The 16,025-nt window shown below is 41.8% G+C and overlaps 2 protein-coding genes across 7 annotated transcripts in view; one reads left to right on the top strand and one right to left on the bottom strand.

Moving 5' to 3' along the window:
* The window catches only part of PAIP1 (poly(A) binding protein interacting protein 1), a 45,544-nt gene extending 31,956 nt beyond the window's left edge, over positions 1–13,588 (bottom strand). For both annotated transcript variants that reach the window (XM_023625679.2, XM_070246298.1), the window contains exon 1: positions 13,449–13,588. The gene's annotated coding sequence lies outside the window, so the exon portion shown is untranslated. The remainder of the gene's footprint in view (positions 1–13,448) is intronic.
* Positions 13,309–16,025, top strand: part of NNT (nicotinamide nucleotide transhydrogenase) — an 81,309-nt gene continuing 78,592 nt past the window's right edge. For 2 of the 5 annotated variants that reach the window (XM_023625676.2, XM_023625677.2), the window contains exon 1: positions 13,590–13,947. In XM_023625676.2, the coding sequence (XP_023481444.2) occupies positions 13,590–13,947 (358 nt within the window). Of the gene's footprint in view, positions 13,562–13,589; positions 14,237–16,025 lie in introns of those variants that run through there. The other 3 variants (XM_070246297.1, XM_005604285.4, XM_001498159.6) reach the window with 3 other exon arrangements.

Genomic DNA, 16,025 nt, shown 5'->3' with positions numbered 1-16,025 from the left:
TTAGTCTTTGGGTGGTAAACATGGTGTAATCTACATAGGAATCGAAATATAATGCTGTATGCCTGAAATTTATATAGTGTTGTAAACCAATGTTACAACCAAAAAATAAAATAAAAAAGTGAAATACAGTGCAGACATTAAAAATACTGAAACAGATTTATCTCTACTGACTTGGAATGCCCTTCAGATACATTAAATAGAAAAATCAGGTTACGAGACATTAGGTGCAATATAATCTCACTTTGGTAAATATGTGTTTATAAATGTATCAAAGCCATGGAGAGAGAGGTTAAGTGCACAGACTTGGAGCCAGAACATCGGGGTTCCACGACCTGGTTCTGCCACTTCCCAGCTGCAGAGTCTTGAACCAGAAGCTGAACTTCACTGATGAATTGGAGATAATCTTTGTACCCACCTCAGAAGATTGCTGTGAGAGTGAACTTCCTTAATACATGTAAAATTCTCCAAGCACTTGGTAATCACTCAAGAAATGACAGCTCTATCCGTACCAGAGAGAGAATGAGAAAGTTCACATCACAAATCCAACAGTGGTTACTCTCTGTGTCCTGTGATTACTCACAAATTTCATTTATTAATTTATACATTTTGTATATTTAAAATTTATAATCAGAAAGAGATAATACACAGCATAAAAATTAAAAGTATATAATTCTAAAAAAAAAAGAAATGAGGACGATGTTATTGGACAATGGAGAAAAAGCTGTCAGACTTCGAATGTATGGGACAGGATGATAAACTATTCAACTGTGAATTTGTGCTATTCTTCAAGAAAGGGGATGAATGGCCCCCAAAAGTGATTCAGAGGTCATCAGGGCCACCACCTTGGTTTCAACAGGCCAGACAACCTCCAACCAAAGCCATGGGGACAGTGCTGCTCAGAGCTTTTGGAGTATGATCCCCTGCCTGGCAGAGCCCTGGAGATGCAACCCCCACAAGATGTGGAGTGGCATCCTTTGGCACTCCAGTGGGCCTGGAGGGCAGACCATATAGCCAAGGAGGATTATTCTCAAGTCTTAAGATATCATGGAATTTGCCTCGCCAGGTTTTGGATTTGCTTGGGCCCATCTCCCCTTCTTTCTTTTCTATTCTCCCTTTTGGAATGAGAATGTCTATCCTATGCCTGTCCCACCACTGTAGTTTGTAAACACATAACTTAGCTGGTTTCACCAGTTCACAACTGGAGAGGAATTTTGCCTCAGGATGAATTGTACCTTAAATCTCATCCATATGTGATTTAGGTGACATTTAGATGAGATTTTGGATTTCAGATTTTAGAGTTGATACTGGAATGAGTTAAGACTTTTGGGGCTGGTAGGAGGAATGAATGTATTTGCATGCAAGAAGGACATGAATTTTGGGGGCCAGGGGCAGAATGCAATGGACTAAATGTGTCCTATCCAAACTTGTATGTAGAAGCCCTAATCCCCAATAGGCAGGGTCTTTGGAAGGTAATTAGGTTTAGACGAGGTCATTAGGATGGAGCCTCCATAATGGGATTCATGCCCTTATAAGAAGAGGAAGAGACCAGAGTCCTCTTTGCACCATGTGAGGACATAATAAGAAGATGGCCATCTGCAAACCAGGAAGAGGGACCTCACCAGAACCTGCCCAGCCTGGCACCCTGATTTTGTACTTCCCAGCCACCAGAACTGTGAGAAATAAATTTGTTGTTTAAACCACCCAGTCTACAGTATTTTCTTAAAGCAGCCCAAACTAGGCATTTATGCCCGAGAAATGAAGATTTATGTTCACACAGAAACCTGTAACCCAAATTTTTACAGCAGATTCATTCATAATAGCCCCAACTTGGAAACAGCCCAGGTGTTCTTTAAGGGATGAATCGTCTAACTGTGGTACATTCATACCACAGAATACTACTCAGCAAGAAAAAGGAACAACTACTGATACACACAACTTTGACAGCTCTCAAGGGAATTATGCTGAGAAGAAAAAAAGCCAATCTCAAAAGGTTATTATATGATTCCACTTACACAACCTTCAAATGGCAAAATTATAGAGATGGAGAACAGATTAGTGGTTGCCAGGGGTTAAGGAGGGGGTGAGTTTTGGAGGGAAGTAGGTATGGCTATTGAAAGGTAGGTACAATGAGGAATCCTTGAGATGGAACTATTTTTTTCTTGACTGTGGTGGTGGTCACATGAATCTACACATGTGATAAAATTGCATAGAACTAAATACATGCATTGGGGGGGGGCATGCACACACAAGTGCATGTAAAACTAACGTAGGTGGATTGTATATTGCCAATTTCCTGGCTGTATTGCAGTTGTACAAGCTGTTATCATCAGGGGAAACTGGGTGAAGGGTAAACAACATCTGTCTGTATTATTTATTACAACTGCATGTGAATCTACGTTGATTCTAAATAAAAAGTTTTAAAAACCAAACGCATATACATAAGCCTTGTTCCATCTTGTTCCATCACTCTCAACCATTTCCTAGCTAGTTCAGTTCACTCCTCTCCACCCAAATCATCACAGCAACTTTCACATCATTATAAATTAGTGGGGGCATCATTAAGAGAGAGAAGAAGAATTAGCTGATGTGTTTGTTCTCTTGGGTCTCATTGTGTAAATTGTCTTCCTCTCCTGGTCTCTTGGGCCTGCTATGAATTATAGCCCCAGCCAGTCAGCACTTGATTCCCATCTGGGTTAGGGCTCCAAAACATCTTTGTGTCTGAGAGCCAGGAGTGCTGCTGGGGCTGTCCCCAACATCTAGTGTGCTTACTTGTTTAATGTTAATCTCTTAGCTGGACTATAAACTCCACCAGGATAGAAATTCATTCATTCACTCATCCATTCATTCGATAAATATTTATTGCATGTCTACTCTGTGCCAAACACTGTTCTAGGTGCTGAGGATATGCAGGGCCTTGAGATTACTAGGTGTGAGGTGTATGAGACCAGAAGCAAGAAGACTTGTTTGGTGGCCATAGCAGAAATTCTGGCAAAAAATGGTGGTGGCTACTAAGGTAGTGGGAGTGGGGTTGGAGAGAAGGGTCAAATTCAAGAGATATTTAGGAAGAAGTTGACAGATGTATGTGAGGCTTAATGAGAGGCTAGAGATAAGGTCGACTCCCAGGATTCCGACTTCATTGCCTCAGTCCCTAAGAATGGATACACCATAGTGGGGCAGACTCTCACTAATTCCATTTTGGACATTTCATTTGGCACCTGGAGCAACCAAGTGGAATTGTTCAGTGGACAGTTAAGTTATGGAGTGGGAGTTCAGAAGAGTGTTGCCTAGAGTTAGAGATTTGAGAGCTGAAGCTACAGGATGAAGTGAGATTTCTTAGGAAAAGGGTATAGAGGCAGAAGAGAAAGAGAAGCACCAAGTTTAATGGCTGAGTTAAAGACGAGGAATCTGTTTACTCTGTTTACATAGGACTAAAACTGAGAGAAGCCAGTGGGGAATAGAAGGTTAAAGAGGGTGAGCCCAAGAGTGTCAAATGTTGCAGAGATGTTAAATACGAGTAGGAGTCTAAAGAATCTATGAAAGTGCACCATTTTCTGAGCTTGAGCACTCTATACACCTTGGCGGGTGTGTCCTGCCTGAGCCATTACACAACTAAATGAACAACTGCCTCTGGGAAACAAGTCCTCCTTCACCATGCAACATTCTGCATTCTGATCATAATTTGACTATCTGCCTAAATTTGCATTTTGAGAGGAACAATAGCAATCATAATAATAGCTAATATTTAGCACTTACTATAGTCCAAGTAAACATTTTACATGAATTATTTAATTGTCTCATTTAATCTTTAAAACAACCCTCTGAGGTGGGTACTATTACTTACCCCATTTTGTAGATTTAAATACTGAGGTTCAGAGAGGTTACTAGACTTGCCCAAGATGACATAAATAGTTAGCAACTCAGTTCTGTTAAGTTCAGAGTCTACAAGCTGAAACAATATGCTGCACTTTGTCTCTGGAATCAGTGGGACATGCTGATGCAAACCTTCTACTCTCCTTGAGCTATATTTCTCACTAAAAATTAATAAATGGGCATTCCAATGATATTAACAATTGGAATAATATAGATTTGTGAGTGATTTGGGTGCAAACAATTGTGAGTATCAGGAAGTATAGACAGCTCTGAGCTTGATGGGGAAATAAATGGGAGAGATATGGAAAGTTTGCAAGACAAGTGTATTGAAGACGTTTTTGTTGTTATTATAGTTTTTTTAAAAGGTGGGAGGAACATGAGTTTGTTTGCTAAAGACAGTGAGGCGAGGGAACATGTCAGGGAAAAGGGGGAAAATTAGGGGAATAAAGGACCAGAGGAGGCGGTGGAACATAAATTCAGAGTACAGGTGGCAGGAATAACTTTGGATGGGAGAAAAGCTTTCACTAAAAAAAGGAAGGAGCCGCAGACAAATTACAGGAGGGGGAGGGTGCTGGAAACTTAAGATGACCTCCGTGTTCTCAGTAAAAGAGAGGAAATGTCTTTGCTGTGAGGGTGGGAAATGGTTGCAAAAGCTGCTCTGGGAGAGGAAGCTGATGGGGGAGTGGATGTGCATAGGAGAACTGCTGGGGGGTTCAGAAAGTCCCACTGAGGTTGGAGACCAGGGACATGTAGAGGTAACACTGAACAATTCTGTGACTTTTCTCTTGACAACCTGGTGTAGGAACTGAGAAACCTGTTAGTGGAAGTGTAATTTCATTATGAAGTTAAGGCAGAAGAGTAAAGACAAAGAGGCTAAGAGGCTGTTCATGGTTTAAGCTAGATAGAGAAAGGGTTGATGACAAAAGATAAGTGATAGATTGGAAGGAAAAGGAGGATGAAGAGACAGAAGTAAGGGAGTTGGAAAGGAAGAAAGCAGTGGTGAGCGCATGAGATATCGGAGTTGAACATTTTAGAGTTCTGAGTGAATAATACGACATGCAATATTCTACTAACTGCACAATTCAACTAATTGAACTGAAGTGCTTGCTGGCCAGTAGCAAGGTAATGTAATAGCTGGAAATGCTCTTTTCAGAGTCTAAATTTGGCATTTGAAAGACAATTAGGAACATCAATGTTTAATGTACAAATATCAAGTAAGAGGTCTTTTGCTACTGGTGCGTTCTGTTTCTCTCTCTGGCACAATCTATTCACTGCCCTTTTTGTTGGCGTGAGGTCAAAAGCCAGTATCTTCTTCCTGTTTCAACTCCTACAGGGCACTCACAATGTTTTTCTTTGTTTTAACAAATATTTGTTGGCTGCCTAATAAATCCAGACAGTCTGTTAGGTGTTCATGACATGTCAATGGATAAGATAAAATATGTCCTGAAGAAGCTTACGCTTAAGTGCAGCAATCAGACAAATAGGCAGTAATAAGGCAGAATGATACACACTATAATTATGTTAAAACTTGGGTCTTAGGGGAGGTTACCTAACTCAACCTTGGGTGGTCAGGAAAGGCTTGTGAGAAGGTCTTATCTCAAATGAAATGAAGTAGTAGGTGTAATTCAGGCAAGTCAGTGGGGAGGGGGAAATGAGAGGGCCTCTTGATGTTCAGAGAGGCATCTCTCTCTTTGAAGGGGCCTCTGTTTTCCTTACTTCTCTTGGTACCTTCATTCCCAGAGTTCAGTCATCTTAGCATCCCCTACCTGGAGGATACTCTTCCCCACCGGGAATCACTGGATTTAGAGTCCAGAAGGTCTACATTTAAGTCTCAGCAATATCTATTGATGTGACTTTAGATGTGTCAGTTAACCTCAAGCCAGTTTCTTATCTTAAAACAGGAATAACAATACTACTTCAGAATTATTGAAATAATCCAATGAAGAAATACATGGGAAAGTGCTGTGTAAAATATTACGCAAATTTTAACTCTCCTTAGTGTCCTAAGGTGGCATGCCAAATGCTTTTGTACTCTTTTTTTTTTAAAGATTGGCACCTGAGCTAACAACTGTTGCCAATCTTCTCTCTTTTTTTTTTCCTGCTTTATCTCCTCAAATCGCGCCCCCCACCCCACATGGTTGTATATCTTAGTTGCAGGTCCTTCTAGTTGTGGCGTGTGGGATGCCGCCTCAACGTGGCCTGACGAGTGGTGCCATGTCCGTGCCCAGGATCCGAACCAGCGAAACCCTGGGCCACCACAGCGGAGCACGTGAACCCAACCACTCGGCCACGGGGCCAGCCCGCTTTTGTACTCTTGAGCCCATTATGGAGATTAAGAAACAAAGAACCCCTAATCATCACTATGGATTTATACATACTTTTCAGGTTTGCCAAGTTTAAGCTCTGAAATGAATTTTTCCTTGAAGCTACTTAAAGTGTTTGAGGTAATGCTGTAAATTATTGTAATTGTGTCCTCTACTCAAAAGCCACAACAGAGAAGATGTGGCAGCTAAAATATCACCTAGCAGTAGAGTGAGCAATGCAATCCTTAGAGTACCTTGGCCATTCTAGGGAGAAAAAGATCAGTAGAGAGGGGAATTTGACCATTAGCAGACCTAATAGGACTGGAAATGCTGACTACAGGTGAGATGGGATGGGAGGAGGAAGAAAAAATCTTTACCCCCAAACTTAGGAGGTATCTTGAACCACCAACATTTGCTTTCTCTACTTCAGAAAAGCCCCACTGTGTGAAAAACCATTTCATGGAATTGGTTTCTTGTTCCATGGGCAAACTCATTTGACAAACCCATGACACAGGGAAAGAGGCCCTTAGGAATGCTGATTCTAATGAGTTGAATCCATGGTACTTCTATCCTTTACATTATAGGAGTGGGCAGACTTTGTCTCAGTACAACTACAATAGTTAATGTTAAATTTTTCTTTCTAGTTTTACTAGAAAAATTGCAAAAATTCAGCTAATTTGAAAGAATTTTATATACTCACTTGTATATCCACCACCTAGATTCTACCATTGACATTTTACTATACTTGCCAGGTTTCTTTTTTAAATTAAATATTTTACTTTCAGATGATTGTTGATTCACATGCAGCTGTAAGAAATAATACAGAGGGAACATCTGTACTCTTTACCTAGTTTCCCCAGTGGTAACATCCTGCAAAACTATACTACAGTGTCACAATCAGGATATTGACTGATACCATGAAGATACAGAACATTTCCATCATCACAAAAATCTCTCCGGTTGCCCTTTTATAGTCACATCCACCCTCACCTCCTTAAGCTCTAGAAACTAGTAATCTAGTCTCTATTCCATAATTTTGTTATTTCAAGAATGTTGGGGGCCGGCCCGGTGGTGCAGCAGTTAAGTTCGCACATTCTGCTTCTCGGCAGCCCGAGGTTCGCAGGTTCGGATCCCGGGTGCAGACATGGCACTGCTTGGCAAAAAGCCATGCTGCGGTAGGCGTCCCACATATAAAGTAGAGGAAGATGGGCATGGATGTTAGCTCAGGGCCAGTCTTCCTCAGCAAAAAGAGGAGGATTGGCAGTAGTTAGCTCAGGGCTAATCTTCCTCAAAAAAAAAAAAAAGAATGTTATATAAATGGAATCATAGAGCATGTAACCTTTTGAGATTGGCTTTTTTTCTCTCAGCATAATTCTCTGGAGATTCTTCCAAGTTGTTGTGTATATCAACAGTTCATTCCTTTTCATTGCTTAGAAGTATTCCATTTTAAGGATGTACAACAACAATCTGTTCAACCATTCGCCTGTTGAAGGACTTCTGGGTTATTTTCAGTTTGGGGCTTCTATGAATAAAGCTACTATGAACATTCATGTATGGGTTTTTGCGTGAACATAAGTGTTCAGTTCTCTGGGAGAACTGCCCAGGAGTATAACTGCTGGGTCATATGGTAGTTGCATGTTTAGTTTTTTAAGAAACCACCAAACTGGTTTCCAGAGTGACTAGTACAATTTTACATCCCCATCAGCCATGTATGAGTGATCCAGCTTCTCCCCATAATTGCCAGTATTTGGTATTGTCACTATGTTTTATTTCAGACATTCTTATAGATGTGTAGTGATATCTCATTGTGGTTTTAATTTTCATTTACTTAATGACTAATGATATTGAACATCTTTTCACGTGCTTATATTCGTCTTCAGTAAAATATGTCTTTTGCCCATTTTCTATTTGAATTTTTTTTAAGTGGTTGAGTTTTGAGACTTCTTTATGTATTCTAAATACAAGTCCTTTGTAGAAATGTGTTTTGCAAATATTTTCTCCCAGTCTGTAGCTTGTCTTTTTACCCTCTTAACCAGGTCTTCCACAGAGCTAAAGGTTTTTATTTTGATGAGGCTCAATTTGTCAATTTTTCCTTCTATATATCATATCATTGGTGTCAAGCCAAGCCCTAGGTCTCGGAGATTTTTTCCTATTTTTTTCTGAAAGTTTTATCGTTTTACATTTAAGTCTGTATTTCATTCTGATTTAATGTATAAACTGTGAGATTTAGGTTGTGGTTCATTAAATTTTTTTTTGCCTGTGGATGTCCAATTACTTCAACACCATTTGTTGAAAAGCCTTTCTTTTCTCCACTGAATTGCTTTTGCACCTTTGCTAAAATTGAACGGGGTACACTTTTGAAAATCTATTATGTGCCATACCCTGAGCTATCTTCTTTACACAAGTTTTTTCTCTTCTTCACAACAACCTGCAAAATAATTATTTAGCATCTGTTCTGTGCCAAGCACTGTAGTAAGCTCAGGGAAATGAGTCCAATAAGGCATCCTGGAATGCTTCACAGAAGAAGAGACAAAAGGTAGACCCCAAGGATGAGCACAGGTTTGCAAAAAGTAGGGTGGGGAAGGAGAGCATTCCATTCCTATAAAAAGGCTCAGGGGGTGGGGCGTAGAATAGCTTCATACATTTGGGAAGCTTCAAGTATTTTGTTATGTCTAACAGGAGAGGAAAAGGAGAAGTTTTCTCATGTCGAGTTTAAGACATCTGTGGATATCTCAATGGAAATGACCAGGAGGCAGTTAGCTGTGTGAGTCTGGAGCTCAGGAGAGAGATTTGGGCTGGACATTGAGCTTTGGGAGTTGTCATAGAACAACTGACATTGGACTTCCAGGAACAAAGTATTAGAGTTGAAAGGAAAGAGGGTCAAGGGAACATTTGAAACATTTGCACATTTAAGTGGTGAAAGAACTTGGAATGAATGGTTAAAGAAGTAGGAGGAGATAGGAGAGTGGTATGACAAAAGACAATGGAGGTGAGAAATTGTGGTTTTTCCTTTCCTGTTCTGGGTAACATCTAGCATGAAAAAAGATCTACAGGGCCAGCCCTGGTGGCCTAGTGGTTAAGTTTAGTGCACTCCGCTTCAGCAGCTTGGGTTCGGTTCCTGGGCATGGACCTACACCTCTGGTCTGTCAGTGGCCATGCTGTCATGGTGGCAATAGATGTTAGCTCAGGGTGAATCTTCCTCAGCAAAATAAACAAACAATGATCTACAAAGAGATGATATCTCACCAAACTGTTTAAAAAGTATTTGAGAGCCAGCCCTGATGGCCTAGTGGTTAAAATTTGGCACACCCTGCTTTGGCAGCCTGGGTTGGGTTCCTGGGCGCAGAACCACACCACTCATCTGACAGTAGCTTTGCTGTGGTGGTGGCTCACATAGAAGAACTAGAATGACTTACAACTAGAATATATAACTATGTATTGGGGCTTTGGTAAGGAAGGAGAAAAAAAAAGTGCCAACAGTACATTAAAAAAGAAAAATTATCTGAACTAGAGTTTTCATCAAATGCACTATTTAAACAGTTAAATATAAACATGTTAACTGCTATTCTGGAATTTTATAATCAAGTGTAGTCATGTATCACTTAATGATAGGGATATGTTAGAGAAATGTGTTGTTAGGGGATTTTGTTGTTGTGTGAATGTCATAGAGTATACTCACATAAGCCTAGATGTTATAGCCTGCTACACACCTAGGCTATATGGTACTAATCTTATGGGACCACTGTTGTGGTTCACGGTTGACTGAAATGTTGTTATATGGCACATGACTGTAGTTTGATAATGGTAATAACTATATAATATATATAGTTATATATACTATTAAAAAACTAAGGAAAAATTCAACTAGGTTGAATCTTTATTAAGAAAGCAAAACAAATATATAAGGAAATTCTTCTAATTATTAATACAAAACGACTTTCACCTGAATTTCCCCAAATAATTTGGATTTTCACTTTAAACTCAAGAACTGGTAAATCTATCCATGTTTTAAAAAAAATCAACCAAAAAACCATCTTTACATTATAGTACCCTTAAACACACAGAATGCCACTGTAGTGGGTTGAATAGTGTCCCGCCAAAATTTGTGACCACCCTTATTTGGAATTACAGTCTTTATAGAGGTAACTAGTTAAGGATCTCGAGATGAAATCATCCTGGATTTACGGCAGACCTTAAATCCACTGAGCGATGTTTTTATAAGAGAAAGGAGAGGGAGATTTGGGCACAGAGAGACACATAGAGAAGGTGGCAATGTGAAGAGAAGGCAGAGAATGGAGTGATGTGTCTACAAGCCAAGGAACACGAAGGATTGCCGACAACCAGCAGCTTGGAGACAGGCATGGGAGAGTTCCTCCCTCAGAGCCTCCGGAGGACTCAACCCTGCTGACACCTTGATTTCGGGCTTCTGGCCTCCAGAACTCTGAGAGAATACATTTCTGTTGGTTTAAATCACCCAGTTTGTGGTAATTTGTTATAGCAGCCCTAGGATGCTAATATGGCCCCCTATCCCTCACCATCTTCCCAGGCCCACAATGTTTCATTAAATAAAAAAATTTTTACACCCATAAAAAAATACCATGGATTTTTATCATTGGCACTTACTATATGGAGAGAACAATATCCACAAATTTATGCTAAGAGCTAGTTTTTTAGATGCTCACAACAATTCTAATTCCAAACTGGTTTTACTTAAATAAACAAATTGCCAATTATTTAACTCTGTGCTGGCTGTTTAATGTCTGTTCTCTTCAATTTTTTTCCAATTAATGTTGATTAGTGTAAGTTCATTTAGCTGGTTAATATTTGTTTCCTAACCTCAAACACACTCTTGTCTGGGTCTGCCTGGGAGAAGAGGCTGAGATTGGGTTAGTAATGGTAGCCTTAAAATCTGTCAGGTGTCTGCATGATTAAAAATGCCCAGAGTCTAAGAATACACTCTCATTGGAGTGGTTCACTTTGCTAATAATTACTTATAAAAGATAAGCTTGAAACAATAAACTGCTGGTAACTATTTAATGTAATAACCACAATGAAAACACATTAAACTGACCTGTTCTCTGGCCTGGCTTTAACTAGATGCAGAGTTTTGGTAACATGTTGTCTTTAGAGTTCAGTTAAAAAAATTTTTTTTAATTGCGGTAACATTGGTTTATAACATTATATAAATTTCAGGTGTACATCATCATCTTTTGACTTCTGTATAGACAATATTGTGTTCACCACCAAAAGTTTGGTTTCCATCTGTCACTGTACAAATGTCCCTCTTAACCGCCTCCTCTCTCCCCCACCAGAATTCAGTTTCTGATCACCTATCATCTCAGGCTCAGTCTACATTTTGATTTTTGGCTATTGGGCACCTCTCTGGTTTGAGGTTTCAAAGCAGACTCTAATGGTGTGTTACATTCGTCTAAAGATTTAACCTTTTTTGCTTTTGGGTGGGACTCTAAATATTAAATACTATCTTTAAGCATTTGTGGGTACAAAATCTAAATTTCAAAGGGTTTAAATTTTGATGTGTATCGTGATTTTAAAGTAAATTTAAAATTATCCAATCATAGAACAATCTGCAGTGAAAATGTGCCTGTATGTGAGAGGTACTGTTCTAAATAGGGGTGTGGACGCTGAGAAAGCCAAGGAGGAAGGAGCACATATCAAAATAGACAAACCCCTCACAACTTAATGGGGGATATAAAATCTTTGCAAAAATTTTATATAAGACAGTGTCTAAGATTCAGAAAAAATTAATTTACAAACAAACTTTTGGAACTTAATTCAATTTTCTTTGGGGACTCCCATGAATATATTGTAATTACTTTGTAGGAGCTTATGACCTAAAATAGAACCTTCCAAATGACAGATGTTTTCATCTGGAGCAACAGCACCCAAATTGTTTTGGACAAATGAGCAGAATGAATTTAAAAATTATCATATGCTTACTATTTAACAAGAAAAGTGAAAGGTGACTCGTCGTCTTTGGATTTGTTCTGATGTGATATTATCTTAAGTCAGTCAAGTAAAATAACTCATTGAGCATTTATTTAAGCCAGAGTTTTTTTAATCTTAGCACTACTGACATTTGGGACCAGATAATTGTTTGTTGTAAGGGACTGTGTAATATAGAGTGTTTAGCAGTATCCCTGGCCTCTACCCATTAGGTGCCTCCCCTTTCCGGTTGTGACGATGAAAATATCTCCAGTCACTGTAGGACAAAATTCTCCCCAGCTGGGAACCACTGAGTTTTAAGCCTTGAAAAGAAAAGAAGCAAACCTCTACTACACGCATCCCCCCACAAGTGTTTTAAAACAAAAACTTAGTTCCCCCCAGTTTTATTGAGATATAATTGACATTTAGCATTGTATATGTTTAAGGAGTACACCATAATGATTTGATTTACACATATTGTGAAAGGAACTTAGTTTTATCAATTACTCATCAATTATTCTTGCCTCATTGTACCTGCAGTATCTTGAACCTGTCTTTATAGGTTGCACTTATCATGGTTTATTATTACTTTAAAACGTGAGGCTGTGTCCTCTGCCATCTGTGAACTCTTGCAGGACAAGGACAGTGTTTTACTTTGTCTGAAGGGGAGTGGGAGTCCATTAGTCGAATGACATTTTGTGCTGGTTAAACACAAGAGATGTTCCCAAAGTAAGGGTTTCCCTGCAGTTTCTTTCTTTTTAAGGATGTAGAATATCTGTTCTGGCTTATGTCTTTCAGATTCAGAATTCTTTTACTCATCTTAAATATTTCAATTAAAATAAAAAGCAGTGACCGTACTGACATTGCATGATGATTCAGCTTTGGGTAAGTGAACCATTTTATACTTTCTGTTTTTTTCCTCCCATTTTTAATCAGAAGACACCTGCAGACCAAGAAACAGAACTATGTGCAAAGAACACCTAGGTCATTATGTTTTGGAGTCCTTTAATAGTTTTGCCAAAATCAGCCTAGACCTAGTCAGGACACTTAACGTCCACCAAGGCTGCCCTCCTTGGACATACACGGCCTTCTCTGGGCCAGCCGTTGGAAGACAAGTACACAGATGTGTGTTAATTTTCGGGCCTTCACATCGTTTCTGAAAAGTTTAACTCCACCTCTTCGACCCGAAAGGAAAAACAACACACTCATTCCCGCCCTTCACCACCGCCCGGCCTCCTCCCGCTTTCCTTTTCGTCTTCTCCTGTTAGAGAGGTTCTGATTTTCCCTAGAGAGCTAGAGGAAAGTCAGGTACCACAAGTGGAGTTATATTACCTCTTATTTGTTCTGGCGGAACACTAGAGAGGAAACCACACTTTGTAACCGTAACTGCAGGGGCGGAGGACAAATGTAGCCTTGAGAACTTCAGCGCCCGGGTTCGGCTGCAGGTTTGATTGACAAGGACGGGCCAAGGGAATGCGTGGGGCGGGGCGGGGGGCCGCGGGGCCAGCCCAAGACAAAGGGATTTTGGCTGCCACCGAGGAGAGGGAAGGGGTCCTTGGGGTAACTGGCCTTTGCGCTCTAGGGGGCAGTTCGTGGGGTCGCTCTCTCGGCCACGAAGAGGGCAGGCGGGAAGAAAGGCCTTGCGGGGAAGGGGCGCCTGGCCGGGGGGGGGGGGGGGCTCCGTCGCCATCACGTGGCCGCCGCCGCCGGGTTGGGGCTGTTCTTCCGGGTTGCAGGCGCAGTGCCGCGGGGCCCGAGCCCGCTTTGCCAGCACGGCGTCCCCTCGCGGCCCGCGGCGCGCCGCCCACGGCCGCCCGGCCTCCCCGCCAAGGTGAGCGTGCCTGGGGCACAGCTGGGGAAGGGGCGCGGGCCGGCCGGGACGCTGCGGGCCACCGCCGGGAGGGAGACCTGTCAAAAGAGCAGAAGGGGGCGGGGTCGGCAGTGACCCGGCGCGGGGTGCACCCGGGCGCCCGCGGGCCGAGGCTTGGGCCGGGAAGGAGAACCGTGCCTCGAGGGCTCGGTTTCTTGTCTCTTGCTGGGGCGACGTGGACGAGAGTGGGTCGGTGGATTCGGCAACTGGGACCCCGTTGATGGCAGGGGACGAGGCGGCAGCTGTGCAGGTGCCGATCTGGGAGCTTTGGGGAGAGGCAGGAGTGGTACGGGGTCATTTCGGCCCGCAAGATGGGAGATGGGAGGGAGGTCATTGAGGACTCTCGATAGGGGGTGCACCCAGAGAGCTAGCAGCTGGACGCCCCGAAATGGTGCTTAAACCTTGAGGGAATTCGGGGTGAGTGACCGGCTGGAGACATAGGAAGTGGCGATCGAAAGTTGCGAGCGTACGTCGGGTCGGGGCGGCCTGGGGTGGTCGGGGCAAGCTTCTCCCGGGCAGAGAGTGGGCCCGGGCCGGCGAAGGGGGAGAGGCAGCGGAGGGGGCAGAGCTGATTCGAACTCCGCAGGCGGACTGCCTCTGACGCAGCCTCCGCCAATGGGCTTCCGGGGAAGGTTATAAATAGCGGTCCCGGGCAGATGCCAGCCTGGTGGCAGTTTAGGTGCTGAGGGAGTGGCGGTACCGGTGACTTTGGGCAAGGCCGCGTTGCCCGCCAGTGTAAGCTTCCGTCGGGTATTGTGTCCTTGGTTGGTATGTCTCGCTTTAAAAGCGTGGCTTGTTTACTGTTGCAGGCGTCCTTTATTCGTCCTGAGGTGCAGGGCAGTCCCTGAGGGATCTGTTCCTAAGGAGTCTTGTAGGACAAGCTCCATGCGGAATCGTGGGGCTTGCGTGCCAACTTTTATTTAAAATGCACCCCTCTTCTCCACCGCACCCTTTTTATTAGCAAACCTCGCTGTTTTTTGATTGAATGGCCAGTTTACGATTCTTATCAGCAAATGTGCTCCAACTGCTTACCTTTGCTGATGGAATCAGTTTTCCATAAGGCTGCACGGCCTTTCATTTTCAAAGGAAATTTCTTGAAACTCCTTGGAGAGTGTGTTCCATAGATATCCAGGCTTCAGTTTACCTGGCCCTAATTATTCATTCATTCAGTCAAAAAATGCTTGTTGATTTCCTCTGTTTTGTGCAAAGCACTGGACCAGAGGTAATACTAAAGTGAATAGTAATAGCAATAAACATGTTGTGTTTTCTTAATCCTCACAACCACCCTATAAGGTAGGTGCTATTATTATTATAGCATTATAATTATAGCAGGCATATTATAGCAATATAGTTATATTGCCATTACAGGTACAGAGAAGTTAACTGACTGACTTGCCAAGGTCACACAGTTAAGTTGCAGAGTAGGGGCTTCCAACCCACAGTTGGAACCCACCCCCTCTATGCTATCTTCTCTAGGTCATGTGCTTGCCCTCAAGAATTTGAATATCTATTAGGGGAGAAAATACCCAAATAACTTACATAGAATGACGGTATGAACGCCATACTAAAACATTTTTTTTCTTTCAATTTTGAGTTGTAGTTTTTCTCCATTGCTTCAATGCTATGGAACAAATGGATAATAAAACAGCAGAGAACTTTATTTTAGGGGAAAATGTGACAATTAAGAAGGAATCCTGTCTTTAATGTAAACAAGTACCAGCTTGTGATAACAGTGTTCAAATATTCTCTGAATATCCTTCACGGTCATTTGTATTTGATTCAAGCTTAGTGTAGGGACGGCTCTTGCCTATAAACTACCTCCTGATCACTGCCCTGTATGTTCATAACCTGAATCAACTGGAATTTTGGGGAGCAATTGGCCTCTGAAGGCCTTGGCCATATTGGCATCTGATGCCAGGGGTGTGCTCAACATCAAATTACCATTTTCCAAGTAGGCAGGGCAAAATTTCCAGTCTCCAGGCCATGGAATAGGACTTCAGCTTTAAAGTGTTGCAAAATCTTATTTGATCATAAAATTT

The sequence above is a fragment of the Equus caballus genome, chromosome 21, assembly GCF_041296265.1.
Source record: "Equus caballus isolate H_3958 breed thoroughbred chromosome 21, TB-T2T, whole genome shotgun sequence".
NCBI classification, from domain to species: Eukaryota; Metazoa; Chordata; class Mammalia; order Perissodactyla; family Equidae; genus Equus; species Equus caballus.
Note: the sequence above shows the minus strand (reverse complement) of the source record. Positions and strands in the feature narration are given on the sequence as shown.